The sequence below is a fragment of the Podarcis bocagei genome (genome assembly GCF_964188305.1).
Source record: "Podarcis bocagei genome assembly, chromosome: W".
NCBI lineage: Eukaryota > Metazoa > Chordata > Lepidosauria > Squamata > Lacertidae > Podarcis > Podarcis bocagei.
This window is the reverse complement of record NC_138131.1, coordinates 24520646-24543164: the sequence shown is the minus strand read 5'-3', so window position 1 is coordinate 24543164 and position 22519 is coordinate 24520646. Positions and strand designations below refer to the sequence as shown.

The following is a 22519-nucleotide window of genomic DNA, read 5'->3' as shown; positions in this document are numbered from 1 at the left end:
TCCTGGCCTTGGCCAAGGAATTGCTTGCTAGGAAAGAATTGCTATATATCGAAGGGTCAGCATAACTGACAATGGTGGATTTGCACTCGGGTCCTGGTTTGCGCTGGCGCAGCATCACCCGCCAGCACGCTAGTTTTGGCGCCAGCGAGCGAGCCTCTACCGCAGGATCACTTTTGGCCGGTCAGAGGAGGGATACTAACTGGGACTTTTCTCTTGCTTTTCTTTTGTGCAAATACCCCCTTCCCCCTGTACCTACCTACCTCTCGACCCTCCCAAGGCCTGCTACCTGAAAGCCATCGAGACCCAACCCAACTTTGCTGTGGCATGGAGTAACCTCGGCTGTGTGTTCAATGCGCAAGGGGAAATCTGGCTGGCGATTCATCACTTTGAGAAGGTAACTGTTACAGAGTTTCTGGGCTCTAGATGGGAAGGCCTGGAAAAATAATGATAATGATAACAATCCAATATAAGCCCCATTAATTGGGCTAGTAGCGTTCTCTCTTCTTCTGTTAAATAATGTTTTATTAATTTTTCATTAATCACAATCCAATAGAAGCCCCATTAATTGGGTTAGTAGCGTTCTCTCTTCTTCTTTTAAAGAATTTATTATTTTCATTCATAGCAATCTGATTTAAGCCCTATTAATTGGGCAAGTGGCATTCTCTTTGTAAATTATTTTTTCATTAATTTTTTCATTAATAACAATCCCATATGAGCCCCATTAATTGGGCTAGTGGCATTCTCTTTTTAAATTATTTTTTATTAATTTTTTCATTAATAACAATCAAATATAAGCCACATTAATTGGGCTAGTAGCATTCTCTCTTCTTTAAAATATTTTTTTATCATTTCTTTCATGAATAACCTGATCTAAGCCCCATTAATTGGGCAAGTAGCATTCTCTTTTGAAATATTTTTTTACTAATTTTTTTCATTCATAACAATCCAATTTAAGCCCCATTGGGCTAGTTGCATTCTTGCTGCCGTCGTTGCAGACATAAGAAGTCTTATACCTAGTGAGAAGGCTTCTGGCTTTTTTGACAAATGTATTTTCAAACATTTTCTTTAAACTCATCATATATTATTTCCCAGAAAGCCTTGACCAATGTCACATAATAACAGATGCATATTAGTATATCGCTGCTTCGCAAGATGTTGCAGGGCTGAATGAAGTGGTTTGTAATAACACTGTCAAAATTGGATGCAATTTTTAAATATATACAGTGGTACCTCGTTTTACATAGACTTCAGGTTATACACTCCGCTAACCCAGAAATCGTGCTTCAGGTTAAGAACTTTGCTTCAGGATGAGAACAGAAATCGTGCTCTGGCGGCTCAATGGCAGCAGGAGGCCCCATTAGCTAAAGTTCAGGTTAAGAACAATTTCAGGTTAGCAAAGAAGGAAAACTACCCAAGACTTTCTTTTCAATGACGAAAAACTGTAATCTAATTGATGTTTGGAGACTTAGACATCCACTGGAGAAACAGTTTACATTTTATTCGGAACCAAATCAGTCAATGTCAAGAATAGATCAAATTTGGGTCTCGAATGAACTAACTCCAAGAATTCGGCAAATTGAAATTCAGCCAAGAGTAATTTCAGACCACAGTCCAATAAAATTGGAAATTAAAGGTTATGAAGAAAGATCATTTAGATGGAGAATTAACGATTACCTCTTGGGTGATCAAAAAATCATACAAGAGGCGCAAAAGAAGTTGATGGAATATTTTATGGACAATGCCAATAAGTCAGGTAAATGGCTCGCGTGGCAAATTAAGAAAAGAAAGGAACAAAACATAATCAACAAAATTATTGTGGATGGAGAAGAGATTGAGAACCCGAAAGGCATTAGAAAAGGATTCTTGGACTTTTATAATCATTTGTACAGCAACAGAGAAAAGAACAATTTGAAGAGAATAGAAAGATATTTAAAAGAAAAAAAGGTGCAAAAGATCCCGACAGAAAAGAAAGACAGACTGAATGCCCCAATTGAGAATGAGGAAATAATAGAGGTCATAAAAGAATTGAAAAAAGGAAAGGCTCCAGGACCAGATGGATTTACAGCCAGTTATTACAAAGAATTGAGGCACACCCTGACGGTACCACTGAAAGAAGTTATGAATAATATTTTGAAGGAAAAAGATATTCTGGAAACTTGGAAAGAAGCCTTCATCATACTTATTCCCAAGCAAGATTCTGATTTAACACACGATCTCATTGTTAAACACAGACTATAAGATTTTTGCTGGAATATTAGCAAAAAGATTAAAAAAGGTATTGAGAGAATTTATTCACGATGATCAAGCAGGGTTTCTTCCAGGCAGGCAGATGAAACATAATGTGAGAAATATAATAAATGTTTTGGAATATCTGTCTGCTAGGAATGAGAAACAAGCTATACTAATGTTTGTAGATGCGGAGAAGGCATTTGATAATACAGTGGTGCCTCGCAAGACGAAATTAATTCATTCCGCAAGTTTTTTCTTCTTGCGAGTTTTTCGTCTTGGGAAGCACCGTTTCCCATAGGAATGCATTGAAAATCAATTAATGCGTTCCTATGGAAACCGCTTTCAAGGCTGGCGGTGCGGAGAAGGGCTTTTCTCCCCACCGCAAGCCTTCAGGACAGATACGGGAACAGAGGGGAAGGGGCACAGCGCTTCTCCTCTGTTCCCGGGGCTTGCGGTGGGAGGAGGGTTTTTCCTCCCCACCGCCAACATTCAGAACAGCATTCTGAATGTTGGCGGTGGGAAGGAAAACCCTCCTCCCACCGCAAGTCTTCAGGACAGCCACCCGAAGGCTGGCGCGGGGAGAAGGTCTCTCCGCCCCACCGCCAGCCTTCGGAGAGCCTTCCGAAGCCTGGCGGCGGGAGGAGGTCTCTCCGCCCCACCGCCAGGCTTCGGAGCAGCCTTCCGAAGGCTGGCGGTGGGGCGGAGAGACCTCCTCCCGCCGCCAGGCTTTGGAGCAGCCTTCTGAAGGCTGGCGGTGGGGCGGAGAGACCTCCTCCCGCCGCCAGGCTTCGGAGCATCCTTCCGAAGCCTGGCGGCGGGAGGAGGTTTCTCCACCCCACCGCCAGGCTTCAGAGCAGCCTTCCGAAGGCTGGCGGCGGGAGGAGGTCTCCACACCACCGCCAGCCTTCGGAGGAGGTCCGAGGACAGTGGGGAAGACGCGCTGCGCTTCCCCGCTGTCCCGGAGATTTCCCTATGGGCTTTCGTCTTGCGAAGGAAGCCCATAGGGAAATTCGTTTTGCGAAGCGCCTCCAAAACGGAAAACCCTTTCGTCTAGCGGGTTTTCCGTCTTGCGAGGCATTCGTCTTGCGAGGCACCACTGTATATCATGGGAATTTGTGTTAAAAAATTTAGAATTTATGGAGGTGGGGAACGATTTCTATAATGGAATAAGGGCGATTTATACAGAGCAAAGAGCTAAATTGATTGTGAATAATGTAATAACAGAAGAAGTGAAGATATGGAAGGGTATAAGACAGGGTTGTCCTCTCTCGCCACTGTTATTCAGAATGGTTCTGGAAGTCCTCTTGAGTGCAATTAGACGAAATGAATTAATAAAAGGGGTGACAGTAGGTCAAAACGAATATAAAGTTAAAGCCTTTGCTGATGACCTGGTAATAACGATAGAAGATCCTTTAAAGAGTTTAAATGTGGAGATGGAATTTGGCAAGGTGGCCGGGTTTATATTAAATGTGGGAACCAGTTGACGGAAACCAGCCGTCATTTTGGGGTGCAAGGCAAAGAAAAAACACACACAAAGGCAAATGTCTCCATGGACTGAGGGCAAAAAAGCTCCTTCCTCTCTCTCCTCCGATTTTATTATCCTTTGTTCTCTCCAGCCGCATGGCAGCATTCCAATGTCTCACGTTACCTCATCCGGTCAAGCTTTAACCCACCCACAAACCATATAGGGTTACAGTGCCCAGAGGGGGGAACCTAACTCCTTATAGGGTCAATACATTCTAATACATTGTAAGCTCAGAGTGCTGGTCACCGAGGTCAGCAAGGCACCAGGTGGCACTACAAGCCTTTTCCATGACTTCCTGGCTCCCACATGCCCTCTTTCTTTATTTATTTAATCAGAGTCATATATGTCAGTACCAATACGGTTATATCGAGCGCGATAGGCGACTCTTGTGAGACCGGACTGGAGAACCATGCAGTACATACAGAAATTAAAGAAGGAATACATTGTATACAGCAACACAAAATAATGCAAATAACTACTATAATGATCACTAAAATCAATAAATGTCGAAGCCAACTTCCATCCGGAAGCCAAGAATATAACCATGCCCATGGATCAACGGAAGGAGGGGGGGCAAACGGATTGTGGGCTACCATGGTTTCCATATGGTCGATTGTCGCAGATATGCTGACATTATTATCAGGAATAAACATGCAACAGTGAGAATGAACAAGCGCACAAACTCCTCCTTTTGAAGCTAAAATCACATCCAAAGTATAACGATTCTGTAAAACCACTTCTCTCATTGCAGACACCTCCTGGTTGAGTTCCTTCAAAGCTTTTATGGTATCATTGAATAATCCTTCAGTCCAATTTGCTAGACGATGGAGGTCCCTATAGTTCATTGCTGCACCCACCGAGGGCAGCAAGGCCCGAGAGACCTGGGTACCGATATATTGATTTATGGGTGAATTTACCTCCCGACGATTTCGTAGTCTAAGAGAAGATGGTAACTTATCAACCTTATACAACAACGGAACCACGAGACCCAATGTACATGTGCCTGTGAGGTTTCGAGGAATGGCTTTGTATGCTTTTTCGCCACAAAGCAGCCATAACTCTCTTTGGAGTAAATAGCTGATATTACTACTCTGTTGGGACCAATTAAAGGCTTCAGTAAATAAGGAACTGTGATGGGATGATTAGCTGCTTGTGCGTAAAATCGTGGTCCCTCAGAGTTTGTGCAACTCCACAAACCTCTGTGTGTGACAGAGCTCCTCAGACATGTCTGCCCTAGTCACTTGCAGATTCCGACAGTGGTTGTTTTCGGAAGCGCTTCCAGCATAGAAGCTCCTTAACGGAAACACGTCTTCTGGACTCACGACGTGACAGCTTCCGGCGAGGAATGGGTCTCCCTATGGGAGCTTCTGACACCTCCCCACTGTTCTCGCTGGACGTGTCCCTGAGCCCTCCCTCTTGCTCGCTTTCCCTCAGAGATCCTCCCCTTTCCCTGCTAGTTCCTGCTTTAGCTGCTGCGTCTCTCTCAGCATTCGTGAGACCTTCCTCCAGAGACCCATCTCTCCCCCTGCTGGTCCCTGCTTCCGCTGCTGAGTCCCTCCCAGCCTCCGTGAGCCCTCTCCCCACCTGTTCCTCCGATGGCAGTTCCCTGACATCCACCTCCCCTCCAGGACCCCCTTCACCCCCGCCCATTCCCTCTCCTCTGGGCGGTGAGGAGGTAAAACCCCGAAAAGAATCCTCTTCATCTTCAGACGTCTCGAACATTTCCCTCCATCGGTCGCCGTTCCGGCTCGCTGAATCCTCCTCCTCCTCGGAATCTGTGAACCCCTCCAACTCTTCTTCTTCGTCGGTGGTGGCAAAGTATTCCCTCCGGAACCTCGCCACTGGCTGAGGTTTACGTGGGAACCTCTGATGAAAAGTTTCTATTAAAACCTCGTCATTGACATCCTCTGCCATGACCCAGGTGTTTTCCGACTCCGGTTCCCCTTCCCACGTTACCAAATACTCTACTTGATTTCCCTTCCACCTGGAATCGAGAATCTCCGCTACATGGTAGCTGTGTTCCCTTTCCTCCATTGCTGGTCCCCGAGTGACCCTCCCTTCTCTGTCCCCTTTATACGGTGACAGCAACGACCTGTGGAAAACTGGGTGCAGCTTCATGTGGTTCGGTAACCGGAGTCTGAAAGCCACTGGGTTGACCTGTTGCGTGACTTCAAATGGGCCCAGTCTTTTGGGTCTTAACTTCTTACAACCCCCTTTGAATGGTAACCCTTGGGTTGACAGCCACACCTGGTCCCCCACCCTAAAGGTTTCACCTTCTCTTCTGTTTTTGTCTGCCTGCCTCTTATATTTCTCCTTGGCCCTGTCTAAGTTAAGTTGGAGCTGGCGATGGATCGCTTCCATTTCTTCTACGAACTGTTTGGCAGCTGGAACGCTCCAGTTCTCCCCTTCCCCCCCTGGGAAAGCCCGGGGATGGCACCCGTAATTAGCCAAAAAGGGGCTCATCCCCGTGGACACGTTCTCCGCATTGTTGTAGGCAAATTCTGCCAACGCCAGCTTCTCCACCCAATCATTCTCTCTGTCATTCACATAACACCTCAAATATTGCTGGAGGATGCCATTGGCTCTTTCCGCCTGCCCGTTGGTTTCAGGATGCCGGGCAGTCGAAAAATTGACCTCTACATGCAGTAAGCTCATGAGCTTCCTCCAGAACCTGGAAGTAAATTGTTTCCCTCGGTCTGAAACCACCCTCAAGGGGGCGCCATGCAACCTAAACACATTTTCTACAAACAATTTAGCGGTTTCTTCTGCCGTGACAGCATGTGAGCAGGCTATAAAGTGGGCCATTTTGGTTAACAGGTCTACCACAACCATGATGGCTGTTTTCCCTCTGGACTTTGGCAAATCAGTCATGAAATCTATTGCCACTGCTTCCCATGGTCTTTCAGGTGTGGGTAGTGGTTCTAATAACCCTGCCGGTGCCCGCCTCTCCCCCTTGGCTCGCTGGCATTGGTCACACCCTCTCACATACTCCCGCACATCTTCCCTGACCTTGGGCCACCAAAATTCCCTGGTAACCAGCCACATGGTTTTGTGTTGCCCAAAATGCCCTGCTGTGGGGCTATCGTGCAGTTGCTTGAGTACCTTCTCCCTCAACTCTCCTTCAGGTATATATAACGCTCCCTTGTAATACAACGCCCCGTTTCTCTCCTCAAAACCCCCGGGTTTGTCTCCCTCCCTCCTGAGACCCCTGAGTTTCTCCTGGGCGTATTCATCATGCACCGTTCCCTCTACCAGTTCCCTTTGCCCCACCAATGCCGCCCCACACACCCAGCGGTCCTCTGGAATGACATGTCTTTCTTCGGGTGCTCCCTCCCCCTCCAAATATTCAGGTTTGCGTGAGAGAGCGTCCGCCCTAACGTTCTCTGGGCCTGGCACGTAACAAATCTCAAAGTTAAATTTGGAGAACTCCTGGGCCCATCTCAACTGCCGTTGGTTGAGCACTCGCGCCGTTCTCCAATACTCTAGGTTCTTATGGTCAGTGCACACTTGCACCTTATGTTGTGCACCAATTAGCAGGTGCCTCCATCTCCGGAAAGCCTCATGAATAGCAAGAAGTTCTCGGTCGTACACCGTGTAGTTCCTCTCGGATTTGTTCAGCTTTCGCGAAAAAAAGGCACACGGTCTCCACTCTGACTCCTCCTTCCCTGGCTGCAGAAGAAGCACCGCCCCTATGGCTCTGTCTGATGCGTCTGTTTCGACTCTCAGCTTTTTTTGTAAATCCACATGCAGAAGTTGTCCTTCAGAGGCGAAGGCCCTTTTCAGTTCCTCAAACGCTCGCTCCGCCTCCTCAGTCCAAACAAATTTCTTCTTACTGCTGAGACAGTCCGTAATGGGCGCCGTCAGGTGTGCAAAGTTTCGGATGAACTTACGATAAAAGTTCCCAAACCCTAGGAACCTCTGCACATCCTTCTTGGTTTTGGGCGTTTTCCATTCCAGCACTGCCTGGACCTTGCCGGGATCCATGGCCAATCCCTTGTCTGACAGGCGGTACCCCAGGAATTCCACCTCCTTGGTATGAAACTGACACTTCTCCAGTTTCACCCACAGCCTGTTGGCTTGCAGCCTGCTCAACACTTCTCTGACGTCTCTCACATGCTGCTCCTCATTCTCAGAATACACCAACACGTCATCTAGGAAGGCCACACAATTCTTGTAAAGCAAAGGCCCCAGTACGTGGTTCATAAACGATTGGAAGCACGCCGAGCCTGCTTGTAAGCCAAATGGCATCACGAGATATTCAAATGCCCCCAAAGGGGTGAACATGGTGGTTTTCCATTCATTCCCTTTCCTTATACGTATCAGGTTGTACGCCCCCCTTAGGTCCAGCTTTGTAAAAATCTTTCCCTTCCGCACCCTGGTCAAAATGTCGTCAATCCTGGGCATAGGGAAAGCCAAGGGTTCTGACACTGCGTTTAATGCCCTGAAGTCACATACAAGTCTCGGCTTGTCCGTGGTTTTTTTATCCACAAAAAACACTGGGCTACCCCCCACTGCTTTGGACTCTCTGATGAAGCCTCTCTTCAGGTTCTTGTCAATGAACTCTCTTAGCTCCTGCATTTCTCTGTCTGACATGGCATACAACTTGCCTACAGGAAGCTGTGCCCCAGGGAGTAAATTGATTTGACAGTCAAAGGGCCTATGCAGGGGTAGTTGGTCAGCTTCCTTCTCGCTGAACACGTCGCTGAGATCTGCGTATTGTCGTGGTACCTTCACTTTCTCCGTTACTTCCGTCCCTGCTAGGGTGGCTTGGGCCCCTGCTGAACCCTTTCCCCCTTTGCAGTGTTCTAAGCAATGTGCTGAACCAAAGGAAACCACTCTCTGATGCCAGCCCACCAGCGGATCATGTAACGCTAGCCAGCTCATCCCCAAAATAATAGGAGCTCCTCCCAAGGTGGCCACATTAAACGCTATCAGTTCTGTGTGCCTTGCCACCTTCATTATCATTGGGACGGTCTGCAAGCTGACTTCTCCTCCCAACAACTCCCTGCCATCGATCGTGGTCACCTGCAGGGGGTTGCTTAAAGGGATAGTCTGTATCTGGTGTTCAGCTGCAAACTCTTTGCTCATAAAATTGCAGGAGCTGCCTGAGTCCAACAGCGCCTTTATCTTTAGGGGGTGTCCATTTTGCAGCTCTAGCGACACTTCAATCACTAGGGCAGGTTGAGGAGCTTCTGGCATGGGCACTTTCACTGCTCTTTGGCCTGGCTGCTGTGCCCCGACTGTGGCAACCAGGCGTTGGCTTTTACCTGCTCCGGTTTTCCCTCCTCTCTTCCCTCAACAGCTCCCACCATCCCTTGCCATTCCTTCCTCTGGGGGCAGACTCTGGCAAAGTGACCTGGCTGTTGGCAGAGATAGCATTTCCGGGCGCCTTTTCCCTCCTTCTTTCCCCCCTCACTGGGCTTTGAAACTGCACGCGCGCGCGCTGTTCCGATTTCCATCGGCTCTGCCGGCGGGAAAGTTGTCTCTGGAATGTCAGGAATGCGGAACTCCTTCCAGCGTTCCCCCTTCCCTTCCCGCCTCTCCAAAGCTCTCGCCTCCTGGCGCGCTCCTATGGTCAGCGCAGATTTAGTCAGCTGATCCATAGAATCCGCCCTAGGACCCCGGGAAAGTTCGTCTTTCACAGCCGAAGCAAGGCCTTCTTCAAATAGCATTTGAATGGGTGCCGCCGATAAGTCCCACCCCAATCTGTGAACCAGCATGGTGAACTCAGTCCAGTACTCACGGACAGATCGGCTTCCGTGCTTGCAAGCCATTAGCTGTCTGCGCACCACTCCCTCCTCAATATCGCTGGAAAACATGAGATCCATTGCACGAAAGAACTTCTTGGTGTCCTTTAGGACGTCATTGTGCGTTGCCATCAGGGGTCTAACCCAGTCCCTCGCCCCTTTTTCAAGATGCCCAATCACAAAAGCCACTCGCGATTCCTCGTCAGGGAATTCATCAAACTGCACATTGAGGGCATATTGCATCTCTGTTCTAAAGGCATGGTAGTCCTTGGGGTCCCCCCCAAACTTCTGCACCAATCCTGGTACCTTTCTGGTGAACTGGGTGGCTCTCCCCTTCTTGTCTGCATCCTGAGCCCTTCTCTCCTCAAGCCTCGCCGTCTGCAGCGCCAGTTGGATTTCCAACGCTCGGTACCTTTCTTCCAAGCTTGGACCCGCTCCAACTCCTGCCTCTCCGGTTCCGGCTGGGTCGCTCATGATGCCTTCTCCTGCACAGGCAGCTTACAAAGACTGTCGGAATGCTGTGATGGGATGATTAGCTGCTTGTGCGTAAAATCGTGGTCCCTCAGAGTTTGTGCAACTCCACAAACCTCTGTGTGTGACAGAGCTCCTCAGACATGTCTGCCCTAGTCACTTGCAGATTCCGACAGTGGTTGTTTTCGGAAGCGCTTCCAGCATAGAAGCTCCTTAACGGAAACACGTCTTCTGGACTCACGACGTGACAGCTTCCGGCAAGGAATGGGTCTCCCTATGGGAGCTTCTGACACCTCCCCACTGTTCTCGCTGGACGTGTCCCTGAGCCCTCCCTCTTGCTCGCTTTCCCTCAGAGATCCTCCCCTTTCCCTGCTAGTTCCTGCTTTAGCTGCTGCGTCTCTCTCAGCATTCGTGAGACCTTCCTCCAGAGACCCATCTCTCCCCCTGCTGGTCCCTGCTTCCGCTGCTGAGTCCCTCCCAGCCTCCGTGAGCCCTCTCCCCACCTGTTCCTCCGATGGCAGTTCCCTGACAGGAACTGATATGAAATTGCTCATCTGTGGCATTTGCTAAGCCAGGGATAGAAGAATTCAGACTCCAATTTGCATGGTAGGTTTCTTTCCTAGTTTTTAGCCATGCACTGGTATCGCTTCTAAAGCACTGAGATTGGTCACTGTATGTTCCTGTAAGAGAACAAGAGCTATTAAACATGAATTTCAATGTATATTGACAGTTTGGATATATGCCCCATGATTCTTTCCCCTCTTTAATTTGAAAACAAATGGGGGCAGGCTCATGGAGGGTCAATTGTACTGGAGGCCAAAAAGTTTGCTTAGGGGATATAATATTAGTAAATTGAAAAGATCCATTGACAGGCACGCCATGAAGCATTATGCCTGAATGACTGGCAAAGGGCGGCATGTGCATACATAACCAACATTTAGAAGCATGCAATAAACTGGTAAACTTAATCATATCTTGTACAAAAATATTATTCCTCCATATCTTATGATAATTTTCTCCCCTAAAAGTCTTATTCAACAATGCTGTTCTTATAGTTCGAGAGTGGCTGAGCCGTGGATACTGCCAGCCAGAGTAGGATTCAGGCGACAGCTGCTTGCCAGCCGATAAGGTGAAATATGGTGGCTGCAACTGGATTGTGTCGTCTGCTTCTCTTCCTTGTATAATGATGCAGCAAAAGATGGCAAGGCAAATGGTTAGGAAGGCACTTCTGTAGTTGAAGGGACTCGCCATGGCCGCACGCATCGAGCTGGAACCCACAAAGGCTTGTCCTCGACGTCCACTGCCACGTACCCTCGTCCCCACGTGATCAGCGGAACAGGTCCATGCCACGCGGGATCAGGCAAGCGTCGGTACACCACCAAGGGGCGGGGGAGTGCCTCCTCCTTCCTAAAATGCAATTCCGCGGGAGTATGGGTCCTATTATGTGGATATAAAAGATGGTTAAGTACAAAAAGAACTTGGTGAACAGCCGAAGGGATATCTGCCGTTGGTATGCTTTGGCCACCAAGCTGTTTAAGCAATAGTGTTTTGAACGTCAGGTGTGCTCTTTCCACTATAGCTTGACCTGTGGAGTTAAAGGGTATGCCATGAGTTAATTTCACATTCCACAACATACAAAATTCCGAAAATGTTTTAGAAATATATGCTGGACCATTATCAGTTTTGATACGCGCAGGTTTACCCATGACTGAGAAACAGTGGATAGTGTGCTGAATGACATGCCGAGCTATTTCCCCCCTCATGGGCGTAGCCCATATGAATCCAGAGTGGGTGTCCACCGTGAGGTGAACCTTGGAGAGTGGAGCCAACACAGGTGTGTGTGTGACATCCATCTGCCAACACGCCAATGCAGACGTGCCCCTAGGATTGACAGCATCAAAAGGAATGGCCAGCTGAGATTTAGAACAAGAAGCACATTGGGAAACTATATCCCTTGCTTGGGCCAAAGGAATAGAAAAATGCTTTGCCAATGCTTTCGCAGGAAGGTGAAAGGTGTTATGACCTAGTATAGGGTCAGAAAAGAGAGAAAAGGTAGAAATGTCCCTCAGAGCCACATCTGCTCTTGCATTGCCCTCTGCTAAATACCCTGGGTGTGATGTGTGGGAGCGAAGATGTGCAACATAATAAGATAACTCTCTGTGCTGAAGTAAGGCCTGCAGGCCAAGAAACAAGGAAAACAAGTCAGAATCCAAGGAAGGAGTTATATAAGATATTGGTAAACTAGCAAAAAGGCGATATACATACTGAGTATCCACAATAAGATTGAAAGGTTGAGTAGGAAAGGATTGAAAGGCAAGAATCACAGCTGCTAGCTCAGCTCACTGGGCAGAAGACTGTGGAGGGGTATATAAACATTTCCATTTTCCTCCCTCCTCCCATGTCACCACCCCCCTACTTCTTGTTCTATCCGTGAAGAGGGTTAGTGCAGAGGGGAGAGGTGTGAGAGACAAGGGGGTAGCCAAACATAGGTGACCTGTGTCAGAAATGTCAAACGGTCATCCTTTGGAGGGTTAAAAATGATGACACCTATAAAATCAGCTAAAGCAATTTGCACGTGAACGTCCTTTGATAACAATGTCTGATGTGGATTCAATTACTGAATAAATGTTCTTCGGTGGGGTATGTGGTAGATGTAACCATTCTATAATGCAGATAGTCTTCTTCTTGTTCCGCCTGAGCATATAAAATTCCTGTTGGCAACGATGTAGCAAATACGGCCAGGTGCAGCTCGTGTGCAGCACCTCTAGGTGGCGCATGTGGAAAGGTTTCAATGCTTCACCCACAAAATGTTGACAAAGTGTAGGGGAATTCCACATGCCTTGAGGACAATCCACTGATAACGTTGCGAATCGTGATATACTGGCAATGTAAAAGCAAACTGTTCCTTGTCTGCTGGAGCCAGTGGGATGAAGATGGTTCAATGTGGCCGAAAGTCAATTGTTCAGAGATAAGCTGTTCAGAAACAGGATGGTGCCATTGCTGCGGATTTTTCTTTTGGTGGAGGCCACCGTTCTACCCACACTGAGGTATCGGTGATCCTGGTTTGCCATGCTGGAAACGTTGTATCGGTGGCTACAGGCTGGTTTTCATTGAGCGCTGCTGCTAGCAGATGAATCTTGTGGGTGGCTGTATCACCAGACTGACAAATGCGAAGCATGGCTGCTGTGTCTGTGGCAGGATTGTGTATTATCGGTCTTAACGCAACCTTACAATCCTCTTTGGCATATTCAAAGGCCAATTGTTTGATAATTATTTGTTTGGCTTCAGGATTTTCAATTTGTCTACTCACTGCTGTAATCAGCCTGTCCATAAAGGAAGAATATGATTCTCTTGCCTCTTGCCTGATTGAACCCCACCTTGATTGAATACTGGTGGGTTCTGGGATTTTTCTCATTGCTTGTTGAGCAGCAAGAGCAGTATCCCTCAATAAAATCTGCAGCAGTGTGGCTTGTACTGAAGCCTGAGCAAAAGGCCCACGCCCCATCATAGCATCCATCACATCTGCGAGGGTAATATTAGGATTATTCCCTCTTGCTTGTTGCAGTAAGGCAGGAGCATAACCACGACAGGCGATTTCCCATTCATGAGCAAATAATACACCAGCTGATGGAGGTAAAACTGTACGTGCCAAAAGCTTGATGTCATCTGGAACCAACAGCTGGGCTAATGTGGCTTCCAAAAGAGCCTGTGTGAATGGTGCTTGCAGTCCATTTGTCCTGACTGACAATTGGAGCTCTTTCAAGATTTTAAAGTCAAAAGGTTGGTGCTGGGCTTGAGTTCCTGCTGGAGCACCAGCAGGGGGCACAATAACAGGGAATGCCATGGTATCCTGAGATAAGGAACAGGCAAGGGCTGCACGTTGAAAGGGGGTAGCTGGTTCTGCTGCTGAAAGAGCAGGGTAATTTCCAGCCAGACCACGATATTTTTGCAGGATTGGGTCCTCTAGTGAGGAACTATAATCTGGAGGCTTGGGTTCTGGAGCTGCTGGCAGGGCAAGGATTGGAACAAACTCTAACACAGCAGACTGGATTAAAGAAGCTGGAGGTTGTGATGGCAATGCAGCCAGGGAGATATTTTTTGGTGATAAAGAGCCCATAGCGTAATGAACCTTGCACCATGCATTTAAAATCCGAGTACTGATGCTGGGGAGCTCATGAAAATGTTCACCAATCTTGTCCCAAAGTTTCAGTTCCCAAGTCCCATTTGCAATTACACCCAAGTCCCAGGGAGAATGTTCATCAATGGCCAGAATGAGCTGTATCAAATCACCCTCGGGAACTTCCAGTTTGTTGGAGGAGAGGAGAAATTTTAAGTCTTTTAAAAATTTCTGTTGGGGAGTAGTCAAAGAGCTGCCCATTTTTCAAAAATCAATATAATAGAAGGGATCGAACTCACCGGGATCTTTTTTAAAGATGTAGAGCGCTTTGCAATCCTTGCCGGACGTAGTGAGTCGATGATAACCACTGCTTGGATCAAAAATCCTCTCACAGTTTCTTTTAAAATCCTCTTAGTCTGCCTCAGACTGTTTGCTTCCAGTTGCTTCTTTTTTCCCTTTTAAAAACCTCAGCCGTATCCTTTTATTCTGCCTCAGAGAGGGCACCACTTGTGGGAACCAGTTGACGGAAACCAGCCGTCATTTTGGGGTGCAAGGCAAAGAAAAAACACACACAAAGGCAAATGTCTCCATGGACGGAGGGCAAAAAAGCTCCTTCCTCTCTCTCCTCCGATTTTATTATCCTTTGTTCTCTCCAGCCGCATGGCTGCATTCCAATGTCTCACGTTACCTCATCCGGTCAAGCTTTAACCCACCCACAAACCATATAGGGTTACAGTGCCCAGAGGGGGGAACCTAACTCCTTATAGGGTCAATACATTCTAATACATTGTAAGCTCAGAGTGCTGGTCACCGAGGTCAGCAAGGCACCAGGTGGCACTACAAGCCTTTTCCATGACTTCCTGGCTCCCACAATTAAATAAGAAAAAAACCAAAGTAATGATTAAGAATATGGACCAAAGTGCAATAGAAGTAATGCAACGAGAATCAGGGATTGAAGTGGCGAAGAAGGTAAAATATCTGGGAATATGGTTAACTCCAAGAAATATTGATTTATTTCAAAACAACTATATACCGGTGTGGAACAGAATCAAAAAAGTTTTGTAAGTTTGGGGAAGGATGAAACTTTCTTTTTGGGGTAGAATCTCAACGATCAAAATGAGTGTGCTTCCAAAGATGTTATTTTTGTTCCAAATGATTCCTATAATTAGGGGGACAACGACTTTCAAAGAGTGGCAAATTCAAGATATATCTGGCAGGGCAAAAAGCCAAGAATACAATTTAAGTTATTGACAGATGCAAAGGAAAGAGGAGGCTTTGCGCTGCCAGATTTGAAATTATATTATGAAGCGTCTTGTCTCTGCTGGTTAAGGGAATGGATAAAATTAAAAAACAATAAACTGTTAGAGTTAGAAGGATTTGATAATAGATTTGGGTGGCACGTGTATTTGTGGTTGGAGAAGAAGAAAAGTCACAAGGGTTTTGAGAATCACATTTTCAGGAGCTCCATAATAGAAATATGGGATAGGTATAAAAATATATTAGAACCCAAAGTTCCACACTGGTTGTCTCCATTAGAGGTTATGAGTGTAAAGAAAATCAATATGAGAGGGAATTGGATCACTTACGGAGAGCTAATAATTAAAGAAGGGGGGAAATGGAAAATGAAGCCATATGAACAAGTAAAAGAACATGTGTTTGATTGGTTGCATTATTTTCAGGTAAATGAAATGTTTAAAAAGGATTTAAAAGAGTGGATATACGGAAAAAGAATCGAAATTTCAAATAGAGATGATAAACAATGATTATAAGATATTGTCAAAAATGTATAAAATGTTGTTGGATTGGCAAACGATGGACGAGGAGGTAAAGTCGGTTATGATACATTGGGACAGAGACTTTGGTTATAATATACAATTGGCTGACTGGGAAAAATATTATGAAAATGGAAAAAGGAAAATATTATGAAAATGGTATATAGATGGTACATAACACCGGTTAAGTTAGCAAAAATGTTCAAAACATGTAATAAGTGTTGGAAATGTAAAGAAAAAGAAGGATCTTTTTTCCATATGTGGTGGGAATGTAAGAAGGTAAAGGGTTTCTGGGAAATGATATATAATGAGTTGAAGAAGATGCTTAAATACACATTTGTAAGGAAACCAGAAGCCTTTTTGTTAGGAATAACTGGAAGAGAGATAAATAGGAAGGATTGCAAACTTTTCCAATACGCAGTAACAGCGGCAAGAATATTAATGGCCCAAAAATGGAAACAAGAGGAGCTACCGACCCTTGAAGAGTGGAGAATGAAACTTATGGACTATGCAGAACTGGATAAACTGACTGGGAAGATTAGATATCAATGGGATCACAAGTTCATCGAGGACTCGGGAAAGTTTACAGATTATCGGAAAAGCATATGTGACGAACAGACAACGCTAGTGGGATTTAAAGAGGCTTTGTGAAAGTTAAAGATGTATTGTAAAAAAGAAATAGAACTGAAAGGATAATATTAAATGGCAATATAAATTTAGAGAATGCATAAAAATAGAAAATATGGATTGGTGGAAAAGCTCGTGGAAGTCCAAAAAGTTGAAATTTGTGAATACTGTTTGGGATGGCGAATTTGTAAATAGGAAAATTTAATAAAAATTATTATTATTATTTAAAAAAAGAACAATTTCAGGTTAAGAACAGACCTCCGGAACGAATTAAGTACTTAACCCAAGCTACCACTGTATAATATTTTTTTAGTTTTCACAAAAAACCAAATCATTAAATTAAATAATATTTTTTTAAAAAACAACTGTATACACAATCAATGTTAATCCCACATTATGGGATTATTTGACTTGCCTCCCCTGGTTCCTTTGTGTTATCATCATTCATTATCATCACTGGAGAGCCAGTGTGGTGTAGTGGTTAAGAGCGGTAGACTCATAATCTGGGGAACCGGGTTCGCATCTCCACTCCTCCACATGCAGCTGCTGGGTGACCTTGGGCCAGTCACACTTCTCTGACGTCTCTCAGCCCCACTCACCTCACAGAGTGTTTGTTGTGGGGAAGGAAGGGAAAGGAGAATGTTAGCCGCTTTGAGATTCCTTAAAGGGAGTGAAAGGCGGGATATCAAATCCAAACTCTTCTTCTTCTTCAATAAAATCATCATCACTAATTTAAGGTTATCAGATTTTTTTTCAATGAGTCCGGGGATACTTTTCAACTTAAATGGATTTTGTATGGGGACTGATATGTAAATCCGGGGACTGTCCTTACTCCAGAGGAGGGCAACCAAAATGGTCAAAGGCCTGGAAACGATGCCTTATGAGGAACGGCTAAGGGAGCTGGGCATGTTTAGCCTGGAGAAGAGGAGGTTAAGGGGTGATATGATAGCCATGTTCAAATATAGAAAAGTATGTCACATAGAGGAGGGAGAAAGGTTGTTTTTTGCTGCTCCAGAGAAGCGGACACGGAGCAATGGATCCAAACTACAAGAAAGAAGATTCCACCTAAACATTAGGAAGAACTTCCTGACAGTAAGAGCTGTTTGACAGTGGAATTTGCTGCCAAGGAGTGTGGTGGAGTCTCCTACTTTGGAGGTCTTTAAGCAGAGGCTTGACAACCATATGTCAGGAGTGCTCTGATGGTGTTTCCTGCTTGGCAGGGGGTTGGACTCGATGGCCCTTGTGGTCTATTCCAGCTGTATGATTCTATGATTCTACTTTAAATTTAACCATTGCAGGTGGGTTTTTTTAAAAAAATTAATCCTGCTAATGTATTAACCTGTGTGCACTGCTTTTGTCAATATGCAATAAACGTTTCCCATTCTTTTTTATATTAAAACTGGAGGCATTTTTTCAGCTGCAATGGGCCTCCGGTGTCCTGTTAGTACCATTAGTTGGTACCATTTCTCGTACAGTTGATATTCCTTGCATAGATAGATTAGATAGATGATAGATAGTTAGATTAGATTAGATTAGATTAGATTAGATAGATAGATTAGGTAGGTAGATTAGATAGATACATATATAAGAAAGGTTGGTAGATGGATAGATAGATTAGTTAGATTGATTGATTGATTGAGTAGGTAGATAGATTCAGGCATGGCCAAACCTGGCCCTCCAGCTGTTTTGGGACTACAACTCACATTGTCCCTGACCACTGGTCCTGTTAGGTAGGGATGATGGGGGTTGGAGGGCCAAGTTGGGCCACACCTGGATTAGATGGTAGGTAGGTAGATAGATTTGATAGATAGGGTAGGTAGATAGATAGATAGATAAGATAGGTAGGCAAGTAGATAGATAATAAGATAAAGTCGGTAGATCGATAAGGTAGGAAGGTAGGTAGGAGGCAGCCTAGGTCAAAGTTGACCCACTTATTTAAAAGTAACCATGCTGTTATACAGTGGTACCTCTGGATGCGAACGGGATCCGTTCCGGGGCCCCGTTCGCATCCTGAAGCGAACATGCTCGGGTCACAATTTGCTGCTTCCGTAGATGCGTGTGGCATCATTTTGAGTGTCTGCACGTGCGCAAGCTGCAGAACCCGGAAGTAACGCGCTCTGTTACTTCTAGGTCGCCACGGAGCACAACCCGAAAATGCTTAACCCGCAGCTACTTCAACCTGAGGTATGACTGTATTAGTAACAAAAATCTATTATCTTAAATATTTTCAGGCGGTGACCCTGGACCCCAACTTCCTGGATGCTTACATTAATCTGGGGAACGTCTTGAAGGAGGCGCGTATATTTGACAGGTAAGCAAATAGGCATAGAGCTTATATTCTCTTTTTTATATAAATGTTTTTTATTGGTTTTGCGTATAATCACATTACGTCTTATATTCTCAGTTTAGTGGTTGCACCCATACCCAAACTAACTCCCATTGTTGCCTAGAGGGTTGATTTTATTTAAAGCAAATTGATTTAAATCCCAAATCCATAAGACTTGATTTAAATCCCCCTTTTACCGGAAGGTTCAGCCTTGCTGGCATCCTCTTAATATTGACAATCGGAGGCAGGTTTCCTTTTTGGAATCCTAACTTCAGAGTCTTTTCTACAGTTATATCAAAATGATTTGGTTCTGCTATATACAGCCCGATTGTGACGAAATGATGGTGAGTTTTAATAAGTGAACACTTTTTATTTGAACAACTTTTCTGCTGTACTTGATTGGAAGGAGAAAAGAAACATTTCCTTCATAACAATTTAAGCAATTTATTTCACTAAAACAGTAACATGGTAGCATATGTATCCATGTTGCTTAACTGATGTGCTGAAACATTTTTTCCCCAAGAAAAACTTGGACTGAGTTTTCGCACACATGAAAAACTTAAAACAAATAATTCTTCCCTGAATTATTTATTTATTTATTTATTTCTACCCCGCTCTCACTGGCCAGGGCCGGGCTCAGGGCGGCTAACACCAAATATAAATTACAATAAAATAGAATAGGAAAAAACCCCAGTTAATTAAAATACAGCTTAAAATGCAGCCTCATCAAGACTACAAAGGGAGGAAACATCAGCTATTCACCCAAGCCAGCTATCCATGCTGGTGCTACATGGGCCAGCAAAAAAAGCCACGGGAAAATTTATATACCAAATCCCATATAGGGTGTCAGAGTGAGTCTAAGCATAGAGCGAGTTAAAATAATCAAGCCTGGAGGTGACCATCGCATGGATCACTGGCCAGATCAGGGCGAGAAAGGTAAGGAACCAATTCCTTAATACGGCGGAGGTGGAAAAATGCCACCTTTGCTGTGGCTGCAACCTGTGCCTCCATGGAAAGAGAGGCATCGAAGGTTACACCCAAGCTCTTGACAGAAGGCTCTGGCACTAATTGCGCCCCCACAAGAGATGGGAGTTGGCCCCCCAACCCCATGTTGTCCTGACCCAGCCAGAGGACCTCTGTCTTCGGAGGATTTAACTTCAACTGGCTCCCACGCAGCCACCCAGCCACGGCTTCCAAGCATCTGGTCAGTGTGTCTGGGGCCGAGTCCATTGACAGATAAAGTTGGGTGTCATCAGCATATTGACGACAACTCAGCCCTAAACTCCGGACAATCTGGGCAAGGGGGCGCATAAAGATATTGAAAAGCATCTGGGAAAGGATTGTGCCCTGCGGCACTCCACACAACAAGGAGTGCCGCAGCGACAACTCCCTCCCTAGCGCCACCCTCTGTCCCCGACCTGAGATAAAGGAGCACAGCCATTGTCTGACTGTGCCCTGAATCCCCACGTTGGCAAGGCGGTGGTCCAAAAGTTTGTGATCGACCATGTCGAAGGCCGCTAACAAATCTAAAAGAATCAGCAGTCCCGGCCCGCCTCGATCCTCTTAATCGTCCTCCCAAAGCATTTTATTTTTTAAAAAACAGATTTTTATCCACCCTGGTGACAATGAAACTGAACCAGTCCTTGATCTCATTTCAGAGCTGTTGCAGCCTACCTACGGGCCCTGAGCCTGAGTCCCAACCACGCTGTTGTCCACGGCAACCTGGCATGTGTGTATTACGAACAGGGGCTGATCGATCTGGCAATCGATACCTACAAGAGGGCCATTGAGCTCCAGCCCCACTTCCCTGACGCCTACTGCAACCTGGCCAACGCGCTGAAAGAGAAAGGCAGCGTAAGAAACTGGTCCCTTTTGCCTTGGGGTGGGGGGAACATCTATATAAAAGATGTTTTATAGATGGTACTTAACACCTGCCAAAATAGCTAAAATGTATAAAACAAAAAAACTGTGCTGGAGGTGCAGTAAAGAAGAAGGGACACTTATACATTTCTGGTGGGCCTGTGAAAAAAAAATACAGAAACTTTCCTATTAGGCAGTGGTGTCCAAACTTTTTTCAAAGAGGGCCAGATTTGATGAAGTGAAGGGCCATAAGGGCCGACCAAAGTTGTTTACTTTTTTTAAGGATTGAAGTTGTTGAGCTCTTTTCTTAGGGTTTAAATTGTTGAACTTTTTTTAGGATTGAAGTTGTTTAGCTTTTTCTTAGGCTTTTACCAAATGCTGAATTGGCCAGATTAACAGAGACAATTAGGGCACAACCCAGACAAGAATTCCAAAAGGAATGGGGAAAATGCAGAGAATACTTTACCAAACAGTGCCCCAAAATATACACTTGGACTTGTTTCAATTAATTTCTACAGGAGACTTTGTGGTTTAAGTCATAATTAGGAAAAATTGTAATAATCCCATACAAAAGAAATAGTATACAAGAGGTAAATAAGGCGGCCATTTAACAGAATAAAGTATTTTATTTTTATGTTATGTTTTCTTTGTGTAAGGGGATAGGAGTTTAATTTTGATAATTAGTCAATGGTGGTGGGTCTGTTTGTATGTATGAGTTGTTGTGGACTATGTTATAAATAAAATAAAAATTAAAAAAAGAAAATGAAACCGGTCCCTTTTGCTTTCTGTATGTCAGAGGGTTTGCTGAAAAAAGCCTTCCGGATGATGGTGACCTCGAAATTGGGCTCTTGGGGGGGGGGATTTGGGGTACAGAACCTAGAAGAAGTCCTCTTTTATTTTTTCCTTTGTCATATCGTCACATACAACTTTGCTCATACCAAGCGTCGACTCCCCTCCCCCCTCCCCCGCTCCCACTCCCTGGCTTTCTTAAGCAGTCACGATCCTCTTAGCATTTCTATATCACCCTTTAAAAATTGTCCAGTAGCACCTGATGATAATAATAATAATAATAATAATAATAATAATAATAATAATAATAATAATAATAAATTTATACCCCGCCTATCTGGCTGGGTTTCCCCAGCCACTCTTGGCGACAAAATATTAAAATACAATAGTCCGTCAAACATTAAAAGCTTCCCTAAACAGGGCTTGCTAAACTTGGCTTCTTCTTGGTATAATTTTTTGTATGCAGGTCCACTTCTTCAGATACAAAAGCTTCTACCAAGACCAAACTGAGTTGGTCTGCAATGTGCTACTGGACAATTTATATATTTTTTATATATTTCAACTGCCTTAGACCACCACAGCTGCCTACCTGAACATATATCGCCCTATTTACCTTCTTACTCTACTTAAAACAATTTACTTTAGCATTTGTATTTTTTTTTTATAATGATTTTTATTACATTTTTTCCAGTTACAGATAGAACAGAAGAAAAAAAAAACCAGAGAAGATAAGAAAAGAAAAAGAAAAAAACAAACCATTTCAACAACTTATTTCAACTTTCTATCGAACTTCCCCACATCTCCCGCACAGTGCATTTGTAGCACCCTGCTTGTGGTTAACGCTTAGCTGGAATGAAATATTCAACGCAGCAACAGAGAAATTAAATAATAATTTATTTGTCAGACAAATAAATGAGAGGCACAGTGGTATATGGTTACCAAGCTCTGGCCTGGCTCCTGCCATTATGGCCAGCCCTTATATTTCCTTAATCCAGCCCCCTTTGCTCCTCCTTTGGCTGCCTCTGTTCAATCAGCCTGCTTGAATTTCCTATTGGC

General features: G+C 44.9%; 1 protein-coding gene across 1 annotated transcript in view; it reads left to right on the top strand.

Moving 5' to 3' along the window:
* Nucleotides 1-199: 199 nt before the first annotated feature.
* The window catches only part of LOC308578057 (uncharacterized protein), a gene marked incomplete at its 5' end in the record, with an annotated part of 46909 nt that continues 24589 nt past the window's right edge, over nucleotides 200-22519 (top strand). Inside the window, 3 exons of the mRNA XM_081178341.1 lie at nucleotides 200-394; nucleotides 18720-18799; nucleotides 20473-20668. Of these exons, the coding sequence (XP_081034467.1) occupies nucleotides 200-394; nucleotides 18720-18799; nucleotides 20473-20668 (471 nt within the window). The remainder of the gene's footprint in view (nucleotides 395-18719; nucleotides 18800-20472; nucleotides 20669-22519) is intronic.